The following is a 23,066-nucleotide window of genomic DNA, read 5'->3' on the forward strand; positions in this document are numbered from 1 at the left end:
TAGCCACATAAGTTTAGCCAGATAATTTTAGAACTGCTCTTCAGCAGACCTAAAATTATCCGGTTTCCTTAGCTGGACAATGGCACTCCACCCAGGAATGCCCCAGACCTCCCATGACATACGTTTGTCCAGCTAACTGCCGAGTTTCTTACAGACCTTACGGGTGTATTTTCAGTAGAATCAAGTGACTTGATCCCACTGATGGAAAACTCTCCCCCCCCCCCCCCCCCCCTCAGTGGCTACATTTAGTTGCTGAATAAATGGGCAACCCTGGAGGTGTCCTCAGGGCAGGGGAAACAGTTAGGTGCCCATCGCTGACATTCTCAGTTTCTTTTGTAAATTTCATTGTCTGTCCCCGCTGATCTCTAACAGACCTCCACTATCATTACAAAGAACCAAAGAGGCATTTCCCTGAGTCATGTGGGTTCTGCTAAGACTTTCAAGCCTCCCAATTCAGTTTGGCTAGAATTTGATCACCCAGTCCCTTCAATACACCTGTACAAACTTCCCATAAAGAAGCCAAACCCCTATTTGAACTCCTCGTACTAAGCATTCGCATCCAGTGGCTGTAGCAACAATCGCTGCCAAACCTTGAAGTCCTTCTCTTTACAAAGATACCATTGCTTATTAGTATGGAGACAATAAAACATAGGGTCATATGACTTGTTTGTTCATCCCATGTGAAGACCTGAGCGCAGAATAAGGTGCTTCTGTGGCAGGACCTTGGTCTCTGGGTCTGTGGACAGTGCACGTCTCCCACCAGCAGGGTCCCTCAGTGAGCCATGTACTGTGCTTTCTATGGCTTGAAGATCCTGCTGCTTTGTCCGTTTGTCCCCAATCTTGTTTATTTTGTGGGTGCCTTTCAATTCCTTGCCTTAGTGGGTGTTCTTCAGCGCTTGAAGGTGCAACCGAAGGGGAAGGTGGCCAATACAGGCAGAGGAATACCTGCACAAGCCGGTCCCACCAGCGTCCAGTCCCGCTCCGACTCCCGGGGTAAATCACTGGCAGTGTGCCGCAATACTTGGGCTATCTTGCACACTGATCCCCCTTGTTCCTGCTCATAGAGCTCACATTCAATGCTTATTTTATGTTCCTTTTGCTCCCTTTCAGAGAAACTCTTTCCTAGCCACAGTGAATGAGAAACTATCAGCTTTCAAATGGTGGGAGAGCTGCAAAGTGCCAAGTCATCTGTCCCCTCAAAACACACAAGGTCTTTCCAGTAATAGTTGCACCATCTGAACCCAGACAAATAAGCATTGACTGGACAGTTGGAAATCTTTCAGCATATCAATGGTGCATGCTACTGTGTTACACTTCCCTGTCTCAGAGGACTCATTAATTCACATTCCTGACCTCATGAAGTTTATCCGTTACAATCACTCTGTGCCTGCTCATTGGAGCAGGGATCTGTAAGTGTATTTCCTAAATAGTTGCATAGGGGATTGATATTTAAAAAGTCTATTTGCTAGCTAAACAATCTATTGTACTGAATTGTAGATCATCAGATCCCCACCCCCTCCTTCCGACGGTAGAGGAACGCTATGTATAATGGAAACATGCTGTATGCAGGCAAATATGAATCTCTGAAGAAGATGAGAACTTTCTTGGACGTCTGGGGCAGTTATCTTCAGTCTTTAGCACACCAGACCCATAGTATGCTGTCGAATAGCTATTCAGTTCTTAAACTTTGCCTTATGGATATTAAATACTGTGGTTGACTGATGCCTATTTACATTGCTCAGCAGAGGCAAATGTTATTTTCTTTACTTTGTTTTTTTAATTAAAGATTTGCACTTAAAATAAGAAATCACTGAGCTGGTAAAACAACTGGGTACATTTACCTGGTTATCTTCCTACAGCTCACCTTACTCAGCTAAACCTGCCTGCTCAAGATCTGAGCAGGTAGATTCAGGCCTGCTACTTACATGGCCGAGATTAACTGGCTAAATTTAGTTGGTTAGCACTGAATATAACACTAATGAGCTAAGTCTAATAGCCCGACCCATGAATGCTTCCAGGCTGGCCCTTTTTCTACTTGGCTAAATTTGTGCAGCTGGGAAGGTCACGGCTGATCTGTAGCAGCCAGGATCAGGATGAGGGGTGAAGCCAGAAGCCCCAGAGGGCAGTGAGTTGTAGTCGAGCTCCTTATGCCTGGGGGGGGGAGGGGGCTTCCTGAAGACAAACTCCAGCGGCTGGAAGCAGGGCCTTCTTCCTCAGGCTGCTCAGGCAGGGGGCAAGCTTCAACGAGCCGGAATAGCTGTAAAGTATGAGAGTGCTTTTAACACAGGCACATACCGTACACTAAGTCTCAATGATTCTCTTTTTAAAACTGGTGCAAAGTATGTGCCCAGAGAAATATTTCATAACGGTGCAAGGTTCCTTTTATGCACAAACTTCACCCTGGATTTTCTAAGCGAACGTGTGCACATACTTTTTAAAATAAGACAGTGGGTGAGGAAGCTCGAACTCTGCCCAAACTCCAGTCTCCCCCTTCCCTGGAACACCTCTTGCCAGTTTGTATAAAAGTACGTGTAAAACCTGGTTTTCACATGAGCCGAGCCCCAGGCTATTTTAGTACAGCCACTAACCCACATAAGGCCAGGAAATGGCTTTGAAAACTGAGCCCATTCAGAGCAGCTGAGTACGTTGCATCTGCTCTTTTGTACAGGCGGCTGCAACGGGGAAAATACTGTATATACTTGTTTATATGTGTCTATCAATAGGCGATTTTAAGACCAAAATCCATTGAAATGCACTGACCCATGTATAAGTCAAGGTGTAAAATGCGTGATCTATCAGGAAGATAAGAATTCAAGAAAAGCCATGACTGAATTAAAAAATGTCACTCAGCGCGTTAACTTTAGGACAGGTCAGCAGCACAACCAGAGGTAGACGCATATGTTAATCGGCTAAGCTGCTCCGTTTTGGCGGTTCGCGAATATGTATGCGCATACTCGGGGACTTTATAGTAAATGTGGAAAAATGGACAGTATGCGTGCATAAGTCAAACCGGCTTTTTTCGAACCTATTTTCCAGCATACATTTCTCGACTTATACACAAGTATATACGGTACTTGCATTCTTGTGAAAATGCCACGTACATGTACTATTTTTCTCCACCACCCAGAAGATCGCGTTTATTTTTAGCTGGATGGCAATTTTCTGACAGGCAAACGTACCTGGATAAATTTCTATTTAATTAGCTCAATGGCTTTGAAGGGGTAAGAGGTCAGCCCTCCCCACGTGCAATTCAGCATAATTGCTTACCTGTACACTAGGTGTTCTCAGAGGACAGCACATAGATGACGGTCATTGGACCAAGCCTGGACAGAGATAAGACTAAAACAACCAAAGCATTCATGCATGCTTTTTGGAGCATGGACAGGATATCCTACATCATCATGATAGCATGGATCACTCCTCAGTTCTACATATTGGCTACTGGAATAGAACCCAATTCCTTGAGAAGACAGGTGGGTGTGTGATGACTGGTAACCTGCTGACCTCTGAGAACACCCACCGTATTCCAAGAAAGCAATTTCGCTTTCCCCAAGGATGAGCAGGACTGACTCCCTCTCTGCTGTGCCTTTGCTGAAGATGAATCTTGTAGTGGGGGATGGTGTCCCCAGACTGCCAGACTCCCTCGAAAGCACTGGAGGAGGAGTAGGGTAGTAGGAATAATGGTATCAACATGCCAAGTCTCTGAGGGCCAAGGAGTCAGCAGCTGTGGCATTATTATTCCAAGGCATTGAGCGAGGAGCTGAGATAAAAGCACCACCCTAACGCACCACAGGAAAAGCAGCGCAAGCAGCGGCATGATCACCCTCGGGCAAAGAGAGGGGCGAAGGTCAGCAATCACAGAGGCATGAACACCCCAAGGCACCATGAGATGGGCAACGCATCACAAACAGTGGCGTCAGGACCCCAAAGTACTGTGAGAAGGGCAAAGCAGCACAAAGCACGGCCCGAACAGTCCAAGGCATAGTGAGACGGGCAGTGGCATGTACTGAGACATCTTTCTTTGGTCCTTTATTAATGGTTTCACAGCCTCCGAAGATTCTGCTTTGTACAGGAATAACCAAGCTCCTAAAACTCTTCTTAATGCACTTGGAGGAGGATGTAATAAAACCTGCACTACAATCGGAGTTAAATTATAGTGCTGGTTTCATTTAACGCATGAGGTAAAAATAAGGGGGCCCCGCAGGATGCAGGAAGCAAATGACATGCAAATAGATCAGGAGTTTAAAAAGTGCACTAAACAGCTTTTTTCACTCATCGGCCATTTTGCATGCCATTATGAGAAAATCCATGCTAAAAGAAAAAACATCCACGTTTGAAAATTGAGTGAACTGAATCCCGTGCTTCGTTCCCACCTTAAAAAATCAGTCAGGCCAAGCTCCTTCCCTCCCAACCACCCAAAAAATATTAAGTTGGGCCACCTAAATTTCAAATCCTCCCCACCCCCAGGGAATCCCAACCCTAGAAGACCCTTACCTCCTCAGACGGGCTGCAATCAATAACAGCTCCTAGTCACGCCTCCATTGTCTGCTGATTGGTCACTCCACCGTCAGTTGACAGGGGATTGGCCCTTTCACTGTCAGCTGACAGCAGGATGGATTTGGGAGGACCATGCAGATGCAGCCCCTTCTTCTGTGGGATTGCCCTACTCTGATAATACTGTATAAACAGCTCCCTAGCTACAGCTGAGGAGGCAGTCCTTTGGGTTAAGTACTGAGTACACAAGGTTAGATTTTGTTATTTTACAGGCCCAGCTGGTTTTAGCCAAGCAAGTCCTGCTTGGCGCTCCTGGCCAGGGTCAGAGGGGATTTTCCTGTCCAGTCCACTCACTGGCTGCTCTGGGCTATTCCCCTCTGGGTCATTTTTTGGCTCAGGGAACGGGGAACCCTGGGCCTGGGCCTAGGCAGGGTAGGGAAGACCTGCCCTCCATCAGCCTCAGAGAGGAAGGGGGTGTCAGTGCCCTGCTGTGAGCCTCCCCAGTGTTTTCTGAGTTTGGTAAACCTAATTTCAAGATCCAAGAGGAGGCTATGACTGCCCTTCCTTCCTGCTCCAAGGGATTCCTCCTATCAGGGACCTGAAAGAAATAACAAAGGCTGCACCTGTAACCAAGAGTAATCCAACAAACGTTAAGTAAAGGCAAAGCCTGACATCCGAGAAGTTACTCATCTGGTGCTTCTAAACCCTGGGGAGAGAAAGAGTTTATCTCTCTGAGCAGAGACTGCAAAAAAATATCCTTGCCAGTTAGACAGGGTGGTTCTGCCCATCAAAAAGGACACCCTGCCCACCTGGGGACCCTATTTTTTCCAAGCCCTGGAGGGTAGGAATTCTCCTGGCTAGCGTTTGACCTTCCTGCACAGAATGAGGAGGAAACTGTGACAAGAGGAATCATTGTGCTGCTGTGGATTAAGATTGAGCCATGTTTCATCAATTTCCTCAGTAAAGAATTGGCACACCCAGCACACTGTGGGACAGACGTACATTGGTTGCCCCAAGGAAAAGTTAAAGGACACACAGAAGCCACCCTTAGCACTTGGGGGCTTGGAAATCATCTTCTCCTTCATTCGACCAAGTAAGTGTTTCAATTTTTATAAAGTGATATTATGTGCATTCGAAAAAATCTAAAAATATATCATAGTGGTATCATTTATAAGATATCATGCTTGAAGACAATTCATTTTATTGACCGATGATTAAACCCTACATGCCAGTTGAGACACACGTCATTAAAGATATTAATGCAGTCCTTTAGCATGTTTGTGATGGTCATTATAATATAAACATTTTTCTCTTCCCTTCATATTCTTTTTTGTGCATTACATAGAGTGAAATTTGTTCTGTTTTTGGTATTATATTTTATTTCACTTCTGAGTTTGTTACAGTATTTCCTACTGTCCTTGGCTTTCCCCAGAACACAGCAACATAGACCCTCATTATGGCCACTGGGTGTCGCTGTTGAACAATGGTTGGAACTCTTTCCTCGTCCTCAATCCCTCCCCCTTCACTGTGAATGCTGCCTCCTTAACATCCCTAATCCTGACCTGAAGAGCAAGTTCTGGCTCAGGAATCAAATTCCCCACATGGCAACACAAAGCCTTACCATTCAGCAGTCTTCTAGAAAGCTATTTTTTGAAATGAAATTTGATAGAAAGGGTTGGAGACCCAATCGCAGCCAACCTGCAAAATCTTAGAAACACTAATTAAAGAACCTTTTGCAGCTAGATAAGCATGAAAAACTATTTTTTTCCCGCTTGCCAACATTTTTTCTTTCTGCCTTTGTGTACTTCAAATCTTGCTAAAGGATTTTAAATCTAAATTTCATTTTGTTCGGTGCAGACATCTTAAGCATTTTGAAAAATGAGGGGGTAATTTGTAAACGCCATGGCTACCTTGCACCTTGTCCTTCTTCCTGTGGGTCCCCATGTGTTTCTCTCAGGCCCTGACTGGCATTACTTTCAGTTCCCTAAGACGATAAGGTCTCAGGGCTCGCTATCTCTCTTCTTAGGGGCCAGGGCTGATGGCATTCTGTTCTACCTGGGGGTTCCTCTAAGTGGAAACAGGTAAGAGGTGATTTCTGTGTAGTTTTTACAGGCCTTGTCCTCTCTCTCAGGTCTTACCCAGTAAACTGCCAGAAATTATTCAATTTTTATTCAAAATCAAAGGGGATTGACCCCCAGCAGTTAACAATGTGGGGTCTCACAGACAGCCCCCAATTCTCACTAGAGAAAGAATTTTCGCAGGCTCTGACCCAACCCCATAGATCTCCCTTCCCCCTCACATAAGATTACCCCTGACCTCCTAAAAACTGGCAAACACCTGGCTGTTTGATGATGCTTTTGGATCCTGCCATTAATGCTGAACCTTCAATGAAATCTAGGCAGCCACATAACAGTTATACCACCTCAACCGACTCTGCATTTAAATTCCAATGAACTCTACCGATCCTTGTCTTTATGTGACCCATTGTATCTGACCATTGCTTAACTGTTTGTAAATCATTTTGAACTCTCTTGGTAGAAAGGCGTGCCATAAGTAAAACAATGAAGTTGATGTCGATACAGAACTCTGTCTCCTGCTATCAAGTCATTCTGCCTCACTCTCTGGTCATATCAGTGCTTGTTTCTTTGACTCAGGTTGGAGGCAGACTCTGCAGCCAATCTATGCAGCCCAACCCAGACCGGATTTTCAAAGGCCCACGCACGTAAAAACCGGGGTTTATGCGCGTGGCTGGGCCTCGTGCGTGCCACGCGCATTTTAAAACAGGCCCTGCCACATGCATAAACCCCGGTACACACACAAGTGCCGGGCCTCTCCATAGGGGCAGGCCGGGACAGCGCCATTCTACGCTGTCCCGGGGAAGCATGCGTCGGCAGTGGGCCGGCGCACACAAATTACTTCTGCATAGAGGAGCAGTACATAATGAAACAAAAAAAATGTAAGTAGATAGGAAGGGGATAGAGGTCGGGGAGGAGAGGGGAAGAGGGAGGAAGGCTAGGTAGGGGGGTAGGGAAGTTCCCTCCCAATCCACTCCTTAATTGGAGAGGACTGAGAGGGAACTGGGGGGAGGCCCGATTGCTTCACTGCAAGTATTTACCGAAAAGTTGCCCCCTCTACGCACACAGCCATTGGATTTTATAACATGCACGTGCCAGGAACTGCACGCCCATGGAAGGCCATGCGCTCCTTTTAAAATCAACCCCTTAGGTTTTTTACATAATTCTGAAAAGTCTGGTATAATATCTCATCTGCTGCAATCCAAAATCACAAACCCATAGGCAACCAAGCTCCTTTCCATAGCAATAGAAAACAGGGTGAAAACTCTGTCGGGCCATTGTAAGTATAGTTGTAAGCATGTGCCGAGTAGCTCAAATATTGACTCCAGGTCCTCTCTTGAGATGTCTTCAAAATACCCAGCATGTTTAAATCTCTCATTTTAGGAGGTCTCCCTGAGAGAATTCCCAATCCTGTTTTGCTATTGGGCATCATGGGCCAATCATAACAGCCAGTCCACTTTGGGTGGCAAAAGAACCAATAGGCATGATGTTAGATGTGAGTTGCCATCAAGTTCTCTCCCCATGTCACTAGAAGTGTTTTGGTGCTGGTTCCGCTACGTCTTTGTTCCTGGACAGGTCACCTCATTGTAATGCCCACTCGTGGGGCATTCCTGGGTCCAGGACCGACCTGGCAGGAGCCTTCCGTAGAGCAGACTCTGTCGATCCTCACATTCTTGACACCTGATGCCTCCACCTGGGGAAGAAGGTGTTAGTGGGTAGGATTTCCCTCCTTTCACACCAGGAAAACAAATGGGACTGTGAACAAGGCTGGCAGTCTGTACAAATATAGACAGGTTTATTAGACAATATATGTATATACATTTCTACATGCAATCGTTTGTCCATGTAATTTGGTTTATGTTGGACAGACTAAGAGACAAATTAGGCTGAGAATAATTGAACATAGGAGCTGTATTAGGTCCAAGAAGGAAAATGCTCCATTGGTGGATCATTGGGTGCCCAGGGCTCATACTATAGATGATTTAAACATTTTTAATATACGCCAGGTTAAGCTTAGTAAGGGGGGTGATATTTCGCAGACATTACTAAGATTGGAACAATGATTTATTTTTTCATGACCCATTATTAGTCCGGCAGGGTTAAATAATCAAATTGAGTGGTCTGCCTTTTTATAATTTATTTGATTATTGAATTAGAATGTATTAGTGTGGGCAGCATACCTATGTAATAGGCATTTGTCATCATACTTTTGTTGTATCACATTGGACCACTGATGTGTTTTTGGTGGAGGTCAGCATTAAGAACATAAGAACATAAGAAAATGCCATACTGGGTCAGAACAAGGGTCCATCAAGCCCAGCATCCTGTTTCCAACAGTGGCCAATCCAGGCCACAAGAACCTGGCAAATACCCAAAAACTAAGTCTATTCCATGTGGTGGAACAATGCCATTACCATTGCTAATGGCAGTGGCTATTCTCTAAGTGAACTTAATAGCAGGTAATTGACTTCTCCTCCAAGAACTTATCCAATCCTTTTTTTAAACACAGCTATACTAACTGCACTGTGAGTTGTAATATAATTTCTTTTTTCTGAAGCTCGGAGTAGGTTTCCATGGATTTTGTATTATATTAACTGTTCTGTGATTATTGTTTTGATTATTTTGTATTCTTATTGATATTTGCAGTTTAAGAAAATATATCGCTGGATGTGAAGCGGTTTACTTTATGGCATGGATTTAGAATCAAGGACATATAAATAACAATAAGTGGATCATGTAAGTTGGGATAGTCTTCTCACTAAATAAGTATGTAGGAAGTTTTTGGTGTATAATCAAAGGGTGGTTGTTCATTATATATCATTGAATCATGTATGTTGTTGTTTAAAGGTTTGGATATGCCCTATGTTTGAGGGTGAAACAAAGAATTCTTTGTCGGGCACAATTGAGTACATGGATTGTGCAGTATGAGAAGGAGGAAGGAAGAAGTTGTGGAATAACGTTATCTTCATTCAAGTGATGTCACCTACATACATTTTTTGATACTAGTTGTTAAAGACTTTAAAGATGTGATTAAGAACATCTCCATTAGAAACTTGATAAAATGGGTGATTTCCTCTCTTCCTCTTGCACCTTCTTTGTACTTTTGCATTTTACTTTTGAGAAGGGTTTGGGAGGAGTGAGTATGCGTGTATGTGGGTAATTGTGAGATTTTAGAATTTGGAGACATGGGGGTTTATTTTTCCAGTGTTATTGTAATATGATTATATTTATACATGATTGTATCCTTTTAAGTCTTATGACAGATTAAACTTTGTGAAAATTGATTTTGTAAAAATTTTGTACATGATTGTTGTATATTCTTTATTCTCCCTCTATTAGTGGATTTGTTTGTTGATATATGAGGAAGAATATTTTTATCTTTCATTTTTTGTATACCTAGAAATTGCTTATGATCCAGAAAGCGTGAACAGGTGGGACAAGGCCACTTGCCTCCCTTTTGCCGTCCATGGACTCTTCTAGATGTTTCACCAGCTGCTCTAATTCCTCCTCGAACAAGAGCTTGCCCTTGAATGGCAAGGCTCCTAGCTGAGACTTGGACCATACATCAGCCGATCAGTTTCTCAGCCAAAGCAGTCGCCTGGCTGACCAGATGATGTTCTGATTAGGTCATATAAGACATCTGCCACATATGCTAATACCGCCTCCAAATGTTTAGCCTGATTTGCTGCAAATGCTGATGTAGACTCCTTTGCCTGCAAGTGCTGGACCCAGTGCAAGCATGCTCTTTGCATAAAACTATTGCAAACTACAGCCCGTATGCACTATCTGAGTTTTCAAGGAGGCTCATCACCCAGTAAAAATGATGCTAACAATAATTTTTTATGGGTTATCATAAGGCTTGGGGATAACTGCACAGAGCAGCAGTTACTACCCTTAACAGAAACATGGGGGTAATCTGTGCAGAGCAGCATTTACTATCATAAGAAGCTTGCTGGACAGACTGGATTGGTCATTTGGTCTTTTTCTTTCCCCATTACTATGTTGGATAAGTGTGACTTGGATCGGCCACTGTTGGAAAAAGGATACTGGGCTTGATGGACCCTCAGTCTGACCCAGTATGGAAATTATGATTTTATATTAAACAGAGGAACTGTTGGCAATGAAAGGGGAAGCTATAACCGAAGAAAACTCCACCTGGCCCAACTTAAAGGGAGCAATGGTTAAGGAGTGCAAGTTATTAGATAGAATCAGGGATAGATGAATCTCCATACTCCACTCCCCAGTCCAGAGTATCCCCCCAAACACAAAACCACAGGGTACCAAGGCAGGAAAAATACACCAGAAATGCACGTTCATAGAGAATATCAATAGGCAGAGAGATAACAGAAAACAATATTAGTAATCAACCATCAATGTAAAACCCCAAAAGCAATGCCTGGGAGCAAACTCCCTTCATGTGTCTTACTCCAAAAAGGAAACAAAGTTCAGTCTGGCACAAATAAGAAATAAAATTTCCTTTAGCTTGGTACCACGCGTAGCTAGCTGGAACATGGGGCCCAGGGATTCATTGGCTTGATACTACTCAATGTGCAGCTTACTTTGTTCAATATCATTTCTACTGAAGGCTTGAAGGTATAATATGTAAACCTCTGTTCCAATAACACTCCACTGTATCTACCTGTGAGTCCTGGCATTTCCCTGTAGTGTTGAATCACAAAAAGAACCAACAGTACATTGGGTAACTCACCACTACCAAGCCTTGGGAATTTTACCTCTCTCTCTTTCTCTCGCTGTTTGAGTGGCAAGCTGGATTCCTGATTCTTCCATTACACCAGTCTCTCATAAGCTCTTGCAGCACTCCTCCTAGCTGGAATACCTTGCTTTTGGGGCCTGCTCCACAAGGGTATTTCCTTTGGATCTCCTCTTCCTTTCCAAAAGCTGGAGCATGGACCACCCGAGGGCTACCCTAGACTGTTTTTCTGGCACCAAAGTCACAATCCAATATATATAGCCTCCTTTGCTAGGCATCCCATCAGTCCATGCTCTGTCTATGCAATCAGCTCCTGGGAGCCAGACTCTATTGGCTTGTTTTCTCTAGGCATGAGACACTGGCTGCCTGCACCTTCCCTATGGCTCATTAGTTCAGGAAATGGCTCACAGTCTGTCACGTGCTGCTGAGACTCCCCGGTCAGCTGCTCTCCATGTTCCTGTATTACCTGCTTGGGGAATCAGATGGCATTCAAAGACTCACTGCCACAATCCAGTTCTCTGACTGCACAGTAACCTCAGCCCCTGTCTAAAAATCAGGAAACGGGGCAAGCTCAGGGAAGTAGGGACACCCGTTTGGAACATTGTAACACTTGGACTGCCTATCTAATTATCTCCATTCAGTCCTAAGCACCTAAAAATATCCCTGCAGGTGCAGTTTTAATAATAGGCTTCAGAGCTTGAGAAGCCAAGTGCAGTTCCTTCCCAGGTAGGGGACACGCATCTCTTGCTGACAGAAATCCCATAGCTGTAGGTGAGGATAACTGCTTGCCCCTATAGGATTGATGAATTATTTAGGTAAATCCCCATGTTTTTTAATGGGTTGTGACTCAGGTATAATTCCCCCCCCCCCCCCCCGAGCAGGTGACCAGGGTCATTGCCTCTCTCTAAGAGGACTGATCCAGAGGGATCAGGGATCTGGTGGATTGCTTCCCTGATAGATTGTACTCAAGGACAGTGGAGTGTTTTGAAAGAGGAGTTTTTGGAAGAGTTTTGGACATTTTGGACCAGTTTCTTGACAGAAGGGAAACCCCTTGGTATCTTGAAGAGCTGAGTATTAGAGGTTTATGCCCAGGTAACAGACCTGGGGACTTATTGCTGTGTTGAAGATAATGTTTCTGAGAGATCATTGGAATTATCTATTTTGAATTTTTTTCTTGAATCAAGGGGTTTTGTTATCTTACCCTTGTTGGATGCCTGCTCTTCAAGGGAAGGTATTTTTGATTTGAACATTGGTTCATTTGGGAGAATAACAACTTGGAGATGTACCATGGATAAAGAGACTCTAGCTTTCTTGATTATGATTTTCCTGATGCTATTTTTCACTTTTGCCATACTAGCCTGGATCCTACTTTTCGAACTTTAAGTACATTTTTATTTGAACACCATCCTCAGATTTCGTGGTTTATTGCTATCTGCATCCCAAGAGGAAGATTCCCACTGACCAGAGACCAGGGTGAGTGTGACTTTTGATGACCGCATCCACAGCTGAACCAGGGGTCCAGGAGGTAAAACCTCTTCCCCATTGGATGATCCCCGGTGTACTCAGGAGCTCTTGTGAGGAATGCACGAGGAGGAGGAAAGGTTCGAGTTGTAGAAAAACTGCCTAGGGAACTTTGTGACCTCCTAAATGTGAAGCACCCCATGAAGGGGGGGGTGGGGGGGTGTTACACCCCCTATGGGCATAGAGGCAGAAAATCAGTAAGGTATACCCTCTGAGGGTGCAGAGCACCTCCTATGAGCTAGGGTTTAGATTTACCAAATTTCTCAGCCAAAACAGATAAGATTTCAAATTTGTTTAATATTTGGCTGCAGCCCAATCTCCGTCTCCAGGCCTGTTTGTAAATTGTGAATGTTTGCTTTACTCAGCAGTACTTAAGAGGAGCATAAGCACATAAAATATGCCATTCTGGGTCAGATCAAGGTCCACCAAGTTCATCCTGACTCTGACAATAGCCAGACTAGATCACAAGTACCCGGCAGATCCCAAAAAGTAGATGTATTTCATGTTACTCACGCCCAGAAATAATAATGGCTTTCTCTACTCTGTCTGGACTTTTCCTCCAGGAACTTGACTCAATCTCTTTTAAACCCTGTGCAGTTCTCTCTCCAGAAAGCGTAATTGTGAACAACATTCCAGCGACGAGAGGTTCCAAGGGAGAAGCTGCAGGAGGGTGCATACCTTAAAGGGCAGGGTCAGTGCGACAATCCTATCTGGGGAAAGCTTCTGGGGGAACTTGACGCACAATGCAGGCTTCCTCTGACAATTCTCCCTGCGGGAGCAAACGCTTATGCTGCACAATGTTATGGATCAGTAGTTACTCAGTGTTCAAGAGAATACAGAAAGGTAGCTGAAAGTCCATTTCACATGGCTGCAGTGATTTAATTTAAAAAATAAACATAGAAACATAACAGCAGAAACCATACAGCCTAGCCAGGCTGCCTATCCACACAACTGCTCAGCTCTACAATCTCTACCACTCCTTCAGAGATCCCCTGGGCTAGTCCCATGCTTCTTGAATTCCAATACTGTCCTCATCTCTACTACCTCCATTGGAAAAGACGTTTCATGCAAATAAATATTTCCTTAGATTACTCTTCAATCTACTTCCTTTTACCCTCATCCCATAACCCTTTGATCCAGAGCCTCCTGGGCTTTGATACCTTTGAGGTATTTAAATGTCTCTCTCATATTTCCCCTATCCTGCTTTTCTTCTAGGGTATACACGTTTATATCTTTAGTCTGTTCCTATGTGCTTTATAATGACCACTGACTCCATCTGGTTTATATCCTTTTCAAGGTGCGGTCTCCAGAACTGTACACAATATTCCAAATTAGGTCTTTTTTATGGATTTATAAGGATACATTATCACCTTCTTTTTTCTGCTGACTATTCCTCTCCATATGCAGCCAAGCATCTTTCTGACTTTTGCTGTTGCCTTATCCACCTGTTTGACCACCTTAAGAACATCAGATTCAATCACCCTCAGATCCCACTCTTCTTTCATGTACAGAAGAATTTCACCCCTACATTTTTTTTTTAATTTATATTCTGCTTTTCAACACTTCAAAGCAGATTACATTCAGTTACTGCTCTCTTGGCATTTTTTTTTAGCATTAAATGTTACCTTCCAGACTCTTTCCAGATTAACTCAAGGTGCCTCCTCTTACCTCATAATCAAAGTTCTGTTGCTTCAATATTATATTTTTATATATAGTGCCACTCCTCCTCCCTTTTTTCCTATCCTGTCTTTCTTGGATAGATTGTAGATTGTGGGTATAAATATATCCCAGTCGTGAATTTGTGTATACGTCTCCATGGCAGCCACTAGAACCAAGTCAGTCTCTTCCATAACTGCCTGTAGATCCAGGACTTTATCTCCCATGCTATAAGCATTAATCATAGGTGGCAGAAAGGGGGGGCCACAGGCAATGACAGTTCCCCCCTGCCATTCTAGATTTCCATCAGGCTTCTATTGTTTGATGTTTTATGTAGATTGGTGATGTTTCTGTTTTTCCATTGTTGCACTGCAAACCGAGTCTAGCTTGTTGTGGTTTCTGGTTCAGTTTTTGTTTGCACGTTTCTGTTTGTACTTTATGATCTCTTTATTCTGTATTTGGTAAGGGTTTGTTTGTGCTCTGCATGAGTGACCGAAGTGGCCTATTCTACAAGGGGCGGATTTTAAAACGAGCGCGAATAGCCTACTTTTGTTTGCGCTCCAGGCGCAAACAAAAGTACACTGGATTTTAGTAGATACGCGCGGAGCCGCGCGTATCCGCTAAAATCCTGGATCGGCGCGCGCAAGGCTATCAATTTCGTATAGCTGGCGCGCGCCGAGCCGCGCAGCCTACCCCCGTTCCCTCCAAGGCCGCTCCGAAATCGGAGCAGCCTCGGAGGGAACTTTCCTTTGCCCTCCCCTCACCTTCCCCTCCCTTCCCCTACCTAACCCACCCGCCCGGCCCTGTCTAAACCCCCCCCTTACCTTTGTCGGGGGATTTACGCCTCCCGAAGGGAGGCGTAAATCCCCGCGCGTCAGCGGGCCTCCTGCGCGCCGGGACGCGACCTGGGGGCGGGTCCGGAGGGCGCGGCCACGCCCCCGGGCCGCCCCGGGCCGTAGCCACGCCCCCGGAACGCTCCCGACACGCCCCGAAAACGCCGCGCGGTTCGGGCCCGCCCCCGACACGCCCCCCGACACGCCCCCTCCGAAAACCCCGGGACTTACGCGAGTCCCGGGGCTCTGCGCGCGCCGGTAGGCCTATGTAAAATAGGCTTCCCGGCGCGCAGGGCCCTGCTCGCGTAAATCCGCCCGGTTTTGGGCGGATTTACGCGAGCAGGGCTCTGAAAATCCGCCCCCTACTGTGTAGTTTCTGAGAAGCGATTTATAGCAACCTGACTTGTTCTGTTTTCCTAATAGGCTGTGTATTGGTGTTTTAAGGACTGGAGTAATATTGCAGTGGTGCATTTTCAAGGGTAGGGTTCTTATTGTTTGAATTCCTGCAGTTAGTGTTGTTTTGGTAATTGTAGTTCAGTTTACTTATGGCTTTCTGAGGTCCAAGCGCCAAACGCAACCCACTTTACAATAGGCCTGATACCATATGGGTTCCAAGTGTCTTTTGTGGGGTTTCCTCATTGGCACCACAGCAGTGTATGTAAAAATATAATATACATGTTGTTGTAGGTGATAATTTTACCTCAGAAGACTGTACTTTGAATGTCCTTTTTCATGTAAAATCTGTTATTATAAATGCATAATTATTGTGTGTGTTGTGGGGGGGGGCACAAGGCTGAAAGATTCTCCTAGGGTGCTTAATACCCTTGCACCGATCCTGAGAGAGTTCAGCACACACAAGCCCCCACCATTCATCATCTACCATTTCTCCAGGGGGTGACAGATCAAGGTGAGCTCGGATGATCTTTTGAAGCAGGTGAATGGTGCCCAAATAATCAGGACCGTTTCAATATCTGTAGGCCGCATTTTTTTGGTTTCTGATTACATCTCTTGGTACTCAATGATCTCTCTCCATACACAGTACAGAATAGTCGTTTAATACTGACTTTTCTATTAGTAATGCTATTTTTCTCAGGGGCAGGCCATCCCTTCCCGCAAGCAGAATGAAGCATCAAATATTTTATTGGTAGGTCTGGGAATGGATGATTCTAATCTATGATTTATGCAAAGAATGTACATAAGAAAGATTGACATTAACTGTAAACATAAAGAAACTGGCAGTGGAGGCAGAACTGGGGGAGGAGCTATGGGCAGAGCTCGGTTGGCCTCCCCAGCCCAAAAGGAGTTTCACTGCCCTTGGCACTAGTACACATAGCTTTCCAGATTTTGCTCTTCTTTCTCATTTGTAGACACGCGTTTAATATTTCACTTATCCCAGGGCTTTGTTTCACCCATCACAAATGATCCTAGTTTAAACCATAGCAGTTTTAATTTCTAACTTTTTCTTGCTAACTGACCCTTGACACCTGTTTAGAAAAAGCTGTCATAATGCTAAAATAGAATACAAGGATCACTTTATTCATTTGACAAAAGTTACAGAAAGCACAGCCTCTTAGATTTGCAACTGGGTGGCTTGAACTATGTTTTATTTTTTTCAATTTTTATTTGTTACTGCACAAACAAAGATGGCAGCCTGGCTATGTGCTGTCTATGAGAAGTCCGGCCACTTGGAAACTCTAAAGGTTATGTACCTCTAGTCATGCTTGTGCAACTGCCACATGCCATGGATCCTGCAAGGAAACTTAGCCCAGCCCTGGTATTTGAACTTATATTCCAGTGCATTGTGGGATTTCCAGTTCAGTTCTGTCATACGAAATCAGTACTACAATTACCAAAATGCCAGTGACATCACATGCGCTGCAAAAGCCAATCAGATACCATCATGTGTTATATCATTTGTGACTCATCTAACACAAATGCTCCCAGTTAAAAGACAGACCTAATGACTTTGTGAGATCTGCAATTGCTCGAAGTGAGTATTCCAGCTTGCCTCGCATGCTTCTCATGTAATGCAGAGCCCAGCCACCTGGGAAGTATATTCAGTAACCCAGCGAGCTGTACAGCATGTGTGGTGTGAAACGGATCCCACTGTTTCAGGAACATTGAAAGGACACAGACGGGAATACCCAGAAAAGCTGTTTATTTTTGGACTTTGCTGAGATGCTCAGTTCTGACAGGCTGATCCAGTTTAGATTTTGGCCCTATTGCATGGGTAGTTCCAATTTCTCTAAGAGGCAATGGGGCAAAACTAGAACTGGATCAACCCAGGTCAGGCGGTAACGCAGAGGCTCCAGGAAAATTAGTTCTGCATGAAGAGGTGAAAATTAGTCCTAGTGAATTCTTGGTGGATGCTGTCCAGCAGGGTGTCCGAGTCCTGGGTGGGATTTGGGGGCAGGTGCTGACTGGGGAGGCAGGTCTGCTCTGGGGTGTATGTGAAGGAGAAGCTGCTGGCATAGATCAGCCCATCCTTCCTGATCAGAGAGAGAGGCACAGTGACAGGGTACCGCAGCCACCTCCAGTCACTACCAAATGCTGATACGTCAGGTACCACACACACCATGGACTTGGGATTCCTGGAAACAACAAGAAGAAGGAAGTGCACAGTGGTTTATAGGTTTTCATTATAGCACTGGCTACTTTGTACAATGCTTGCACTGTGCTGCCCATCTCCCCTAGAGTTACTCTGTGTACCCGTCTCTGTGGATTGCCTGCATCAGTGCAGGGTGGTCAGGAGCAGAATATTGATGCTCTCTGCACTTGTCTGAATGTTCCAGATTTATTAATGTTTGTAGTGTAAGCCAGACTCCTGGAGTTCAAGGCTATTTCTGGGAAGTGAAAGAATTCCTGGCAGGGAGAAGTGCCAAGCTTGAAATCTATCCTGTCAGTGTGCCTTTGGCCACAAAACCACAAAATATGCAGAAGGTTTTGCTGAGACTTGAGACCCTTATAGCTCTGGGAGCGAGTGTAAAGCAGAGTTACAGTGGGAGTGAGTATCAAGAAGGGCCAGACTGAAGATTACATCGCCTATAGGCAGAGGACTGAGGATGGATGCTTTCACCCCCAGAAATCAGAGCTCAGCAGGGAATCCCAGTTTTGGGGCATCTTCAGATTTTAACACCCTAGGCTCATACACATATTGCCCATGTCTAAATGGGGCCTTGGTATCAAGTAATTACAAAGGTATGAGCCCAGTACAGATCTGGGAATGAGTGTATGAGCCCAGTACAATCGAAAGATAAGTAAAGGTGGGCAACTCTGGTCTTCCAGGTCCCTAATCCACCAGGTTTCAAGGATAACCCTAGTGAATATGCATGAAATTGATTTGCATACTATTAAGGCAATGTGCATGAAAATCTCATGCATATTCATTAGGGATATTATGAAAACCCGATTGATTAGGACCCTCGAGGATCGGAGTTGTCTAGCCCTGAGGCAGACAAGCCCCAAACTGCCCTGGGGGTCAGCATAAAGAAATGATAGCAGCTTATGTCCTTGTCAGCTGCTGTGCATGGTCCATGCTGGAGTTCCAGATTTACGAGACTGGAAATACCACTGAAAACTACTCTGCAGGTGTAGATTATATTGCTCGCTGAATTGTATCCAGTTCTGGAGTAGAAGCAATCCAGAGAAGAGATAGCAAAATAATGCACAATCTGCACTAAAGCCCTATTCAAGGAGACTAAAAGAACTAAATATCCTAGGAACCCTAGAGAAAAGGAGAGAGGTGGGGATATGACAGAGCCATTCAAATACCTCAAAGATATAAATAGAGCACAAGAGGCAAACATTCTTTCAGTGGAAAGAACATTTGAGAACAAGGGATCATTAAATGAAAAGTAACATCAGAAAATATTTCTTCACAGTGGATCCCTAGAACAGCCTCCAATGGAAGTGGTAAAGGCAAACACAGTAACAGAATTTAGGAAATCCTTGGATGAGCAGAGAGGGTCCCTAGTTATGATGAAATAAAGGGAAAGCCAGCAAAGTAACTGTAGTCTGTATGGCATATTTCAACAGGAGACAAAATGGAGAGAGTAGATGAGCCCTATAGTCCTTATCTGAATGTTTCTATAAGTACCATATTCCTAAAGCTAAATGGGAGGAGTCTGCCTACACCCTGCTGCCTTACTCCGGGGACCGTGGTATTGCATGGGAGCGGAGGACAGATTTCAGGGTGACCATTTTTTTCAAGCATGTATCACGGGGTTCAGACCGGACAGCAGGACTAGAAACCCCTTACTGCATGCGGGAGCTGGAAACAACAGCCAGCACTGCTTTGATAGCAGTAGTCAGAGCAACGCTGGATGTCGAGAGGCAAGAGGAAAGGTAAGTCCTCCTATCCGATGGACCTGAGCTTAATCTTTGGTGGTTCCTGGGGGTGGGGCACACCAGAGTCAGGAAGAGGGGTTATTTTTTAGTTGCGGAGCGGGAGGAAGGTCAGCATTCGGGAGGGAGGGACCCAGGGGGCTGTTAGTGAACTAGATCCCTTTGAAAAGTGACCTCATCAGAAATGACTGCAGAAAAAGACCAAATTGAAGCATCCAATCTGCTCAGTTGGGATTCTTCCACTTTGGATAGAAACGCAGACCACACCCATAAACAACCCAACACCAGTTCCCCCCAAAACCTCATGCCATTTGCCTGATCCTTTGACCCTTTTCCTACCACTGCCCTTCATATCAGTCCCACACCTGCCCATAACCTGTTAAGGTATTGGCCTCCACCACCTCCACTGGTAGGGCCACTTCAGGTCTTGTTATCTTCCTCATTGATTCTTATAAAACTTAATCCAACACACACTAAATCCAGCCCCCTTCATGTATTAGCACCAGTCTTTCTAATAATCCACACAGTCTGATCGCCAGGGAGGAAGGGAGGTGGATGAAGGCCAAACTAAGGATTGCATGGAAAAGAGAGAGGGGGAAAGAGGAAGAAAGTATGAGAAGAAAGTGGGGAGAAAAGGCATGAAAAAGAAGAGATGGAAAGAATGAAGGGGAGAAAAGAGGGGAAGCTGAGGAGTCAAGTGATGTGGATGAGCTGGGGGAGAGGGTGTAGAGGGGATAAGCTAGGGGAAGGAGGCTGAAAGATACTGTAATGGTGGGAGGAGGGGTTGAAAGAGACTGGGGGAGCAATGGGGACGAGGAAACCTAAGTCTGCAATCATGAAGGAGGGAGAGGAGTTGGAGATGAGATACTGGAGGAAGGGAAGCAGAAAGTCAGAGAAGGGAGATTTAGAGGAGATAATCTGTGCAGGTGGAGAAAGCTTGAGGAAAGGAGAAAGAAGAGAACTGGGGGGGGGGAGAGATTTAGGGGGAGAGAATTGGAAGTGGAGGGTGTATAGTGGGAGAGAGAGTTGGAGAGAGCCAATTGGGGAGATAACTCATAGAGAAGAGATAGAGAGGACAACAATGGGGGAGGGGCATGTGTGTGAAAAGAGATAGAGGGCAGATTGGGGTGGGGAGGGATCCACAAAGGGGAGATTGTGGTAAAAAAGAGAAGGATGATTGTTAGGGAAAGAAGTGATCCAAAGAGATTGAGATTAGGTGAAAAAGCCAGAAAGGAGATAACTGAAGGGGAAAGAATGAGAGAGGAGAATGATTAGTAGAAAAGCCAAAGAAAAGAAAGAGACTTATTAAGGGTTAATGAGAGGGGCAAGAGAGGTGATGTAGCAGAGGTTGCAGAGGAAAGGGTGAAGAGAAAGCACAAGCTGAGGGAGACATCTGGAGAGAAACGTCTGCAGAGGTATAAGAGAGAAAGAGGAGGAGAAACAAAGACTGTGGAAAAGAGGTGGCTTGGTTTGGGAAAGGTGAGTAGGATGACAGGATACAGTAAACTAGCAAAAAGACAAAAATTTCAAGAGAAGTGTAGAGAATCTAAAGGATATCTACTAAGGTGCATGGTCCAACTTAATAGGTGAAAATAGCATTAGTAAGGATGTTAGCTCTCCCATGTAGGAGTCTGAGATGATAAGCTCTTAGATTATATAAACCTTTGCCACCATCTTTTTGGTTGAACCCTCCCGGGGTAGCATGTCCTTTTTTGCTTCAGATTGGTTTGTTTTTTCTAGGGAAGGGCCTTGGTTTTCTGGATTGACATCTGGATGACATTAAGAAGACAGGGAGGCCGATATTCAGTGATACTTAGCCATCTAAGTAGAGACTTATCCAGTTAATTGGCAGTGGCTAAATATACGGCTGCGATCAATGGTCACCACTTAGCTGGATAAGTACTTATTTGGCTAAATAGTAATCTGGATAGTGGTTGGCAGGGTGTGGGCAGACTGGGGAGAAGCTACTTATCCAGTTAACTTTGTTGGATAAGTGCTGATAAGCGTTATCTGGTAATGCTGGTCGGGCCACAGACCTGTCCTATAGATAGCCAGATAACCTTATCCGGCTATTTTTAAGATAGCTGGGTATAATCAGCAGTGCAACTGCATTGCTGAATATTCTCTGCTAGATAGCTGAATAACATTATCTAGCTAACTAGCCAAGCCACACAGCAACTGAAAATGGACTCCTTAATCATTCTACATCATGCTTGATACAAAATCAGTGTTGTGTAGCAAATTAAAACTGTAAAATCTTCCCTGCTATCATAAATCCTTGTTACAAAACTTCCTTTGTACTGAATAAGATTTGCATCTTGTGCATTATTTATTTATACCTTTGAGGTATTTGACTGTCTCTGTTATATCCATCCTTTATCCCCTCTCCCGTAGGATAGACATATGTAAATCTCTAGCTCTCAACTTGTGGAGCTTTTAGTGCAGACTCTACACCACTTTGGTATCTTTCTCTGGACTACATAACCCTGTGAAACCCACTCCAAAGTCTGCTGCATAAGCTCTCTCCCATTATTTACCTGTACATTGTTTCTGCTTCCACGTCTCCAAACCAGACCTTCAGACAGGGATTAAAGTAGTCTCCGTGCACCTCCAGCATCGCTACATCACCACCACCATTCAGCTGTCATCAGAAAAGCAAAACTCAGCAGTTCAGTGTGATTAGGATATATAGAGACATGGAAAGATAACAGGGATGCTACTGATCCTTTTAAAGATGGGATGAGGGAATAAACACAGGTACAAAGAACTCAACCCAATGTTCAGTGGATGTCACAATGCCTAACAGAACATTATGACTTATGAAGAAAGGATTTATAAGCAAAACAGAAGGCATTATTCCATTATAGAAATCCAGGGAGTGCGCACATCTTGAATACCATGTGCAGTTCTGGTCACCCCATCTTAGAAAGGGCCCAGGACATCTAGAACGGGTACAGAGAAGGACATGATCATGGGTATGGGACGACTTCCATAAAAGGAAAGATCAAAATTCAATGCGGAAATAGATGTGCACAGGTGAGAGATGATAGAGGTATATACAACCATCAAACGTATGGTGAAAACAAACAGGAATATTCACCATGGGCTCAATTTTCAAAGGGTTTAGGTGCCTAACTTTGGGCAGATTGGCCCTTTTGAAAAGGACTAGGGCTGAGCACCCACATTTAGGAACCTATTTTCATTAGGTACCTAAATTTAGGCATCTAAAAAGTGGGGGACTATGGGGGCAGAGGTACAGCAGGGGGAAAATGTTAGTTTTCTAAGGGCTTAGGTGTCTAACTTTGGCATAGGATCCTAATGTGGCCCTTTTAGAAATTTACTAGAATTGAATTCCAAATTTAGGCTCATTGTTTCACTAGGCTCCTAAGTTTAGGGCTGAAAAAGTGGGCAACTACAAGGGCACGGTAAAAA

At 44.6% G+C, this 23,066-nt stretch overlaps 1 protein-coding gene and 1 long non-coding RNA gene across 3 annotated transcripts in view; one reads left to right on the forward strand and one right to left on the reverse strand.

The window, feature by feature from the left end:
• Window positions 1-873: 873 nt before the first annotated feature.
• Window positions 874-9,778, forward strand: LOC115098358. The gene is made up of 3 exons (XR_003858475.1): window positions 874-993; window positions 9,216-9,305; window positions 9,417-9,778. It is a non-coding gene; the product is annotated as an uncharacterized LOC115098358 (long non-coding RNA).
• Window positions 9,779-17,431: 7,653 nt separating this feature from the next.
• RBPJL (recombination signal binding protein for immunoglobulin kappa J region like) overlaps window positions 17,432-23,066 on the reverse strand; it is a 72,555-nt gene continuing 66,920 nt past the window's right edge. For both annotated transcript variants that reach the window (XM_029613445.1, XM_029613444.1), the window contains exons 10-11: window positions 22,172-22,275; window positions 17,432-17,881 (exon numbers count right to left, since the gene is read on the reverse strand). In XM_029613445.1, the coding sequence (XP_029469305.1) occupies window positions 17,608-17,881; window positions 22,172-22,275 (378 nt within the window). In that variant the 3' untranslated portion in view covers window positions 17,432-17,607. The remainder of the gene's footprint in view (window positions 17,882-22,171; window positions 22,276-23,066) is intronic.

Source organism: Rhinatrema bivittatum, chromosome 8, assembly GCF_901001135.1.
Source record: "Rhinatrema bivittatum chromosome 8, aRhiBiv1.1, whole genome shotgun sequence".
Lineage (NCBI taxonomy): Eukaryota > Metazoa > Chordata > Amphibia > Gymnophiona > Rhinatrematidae > Rhinatrema > Rhinatrema bivittatum.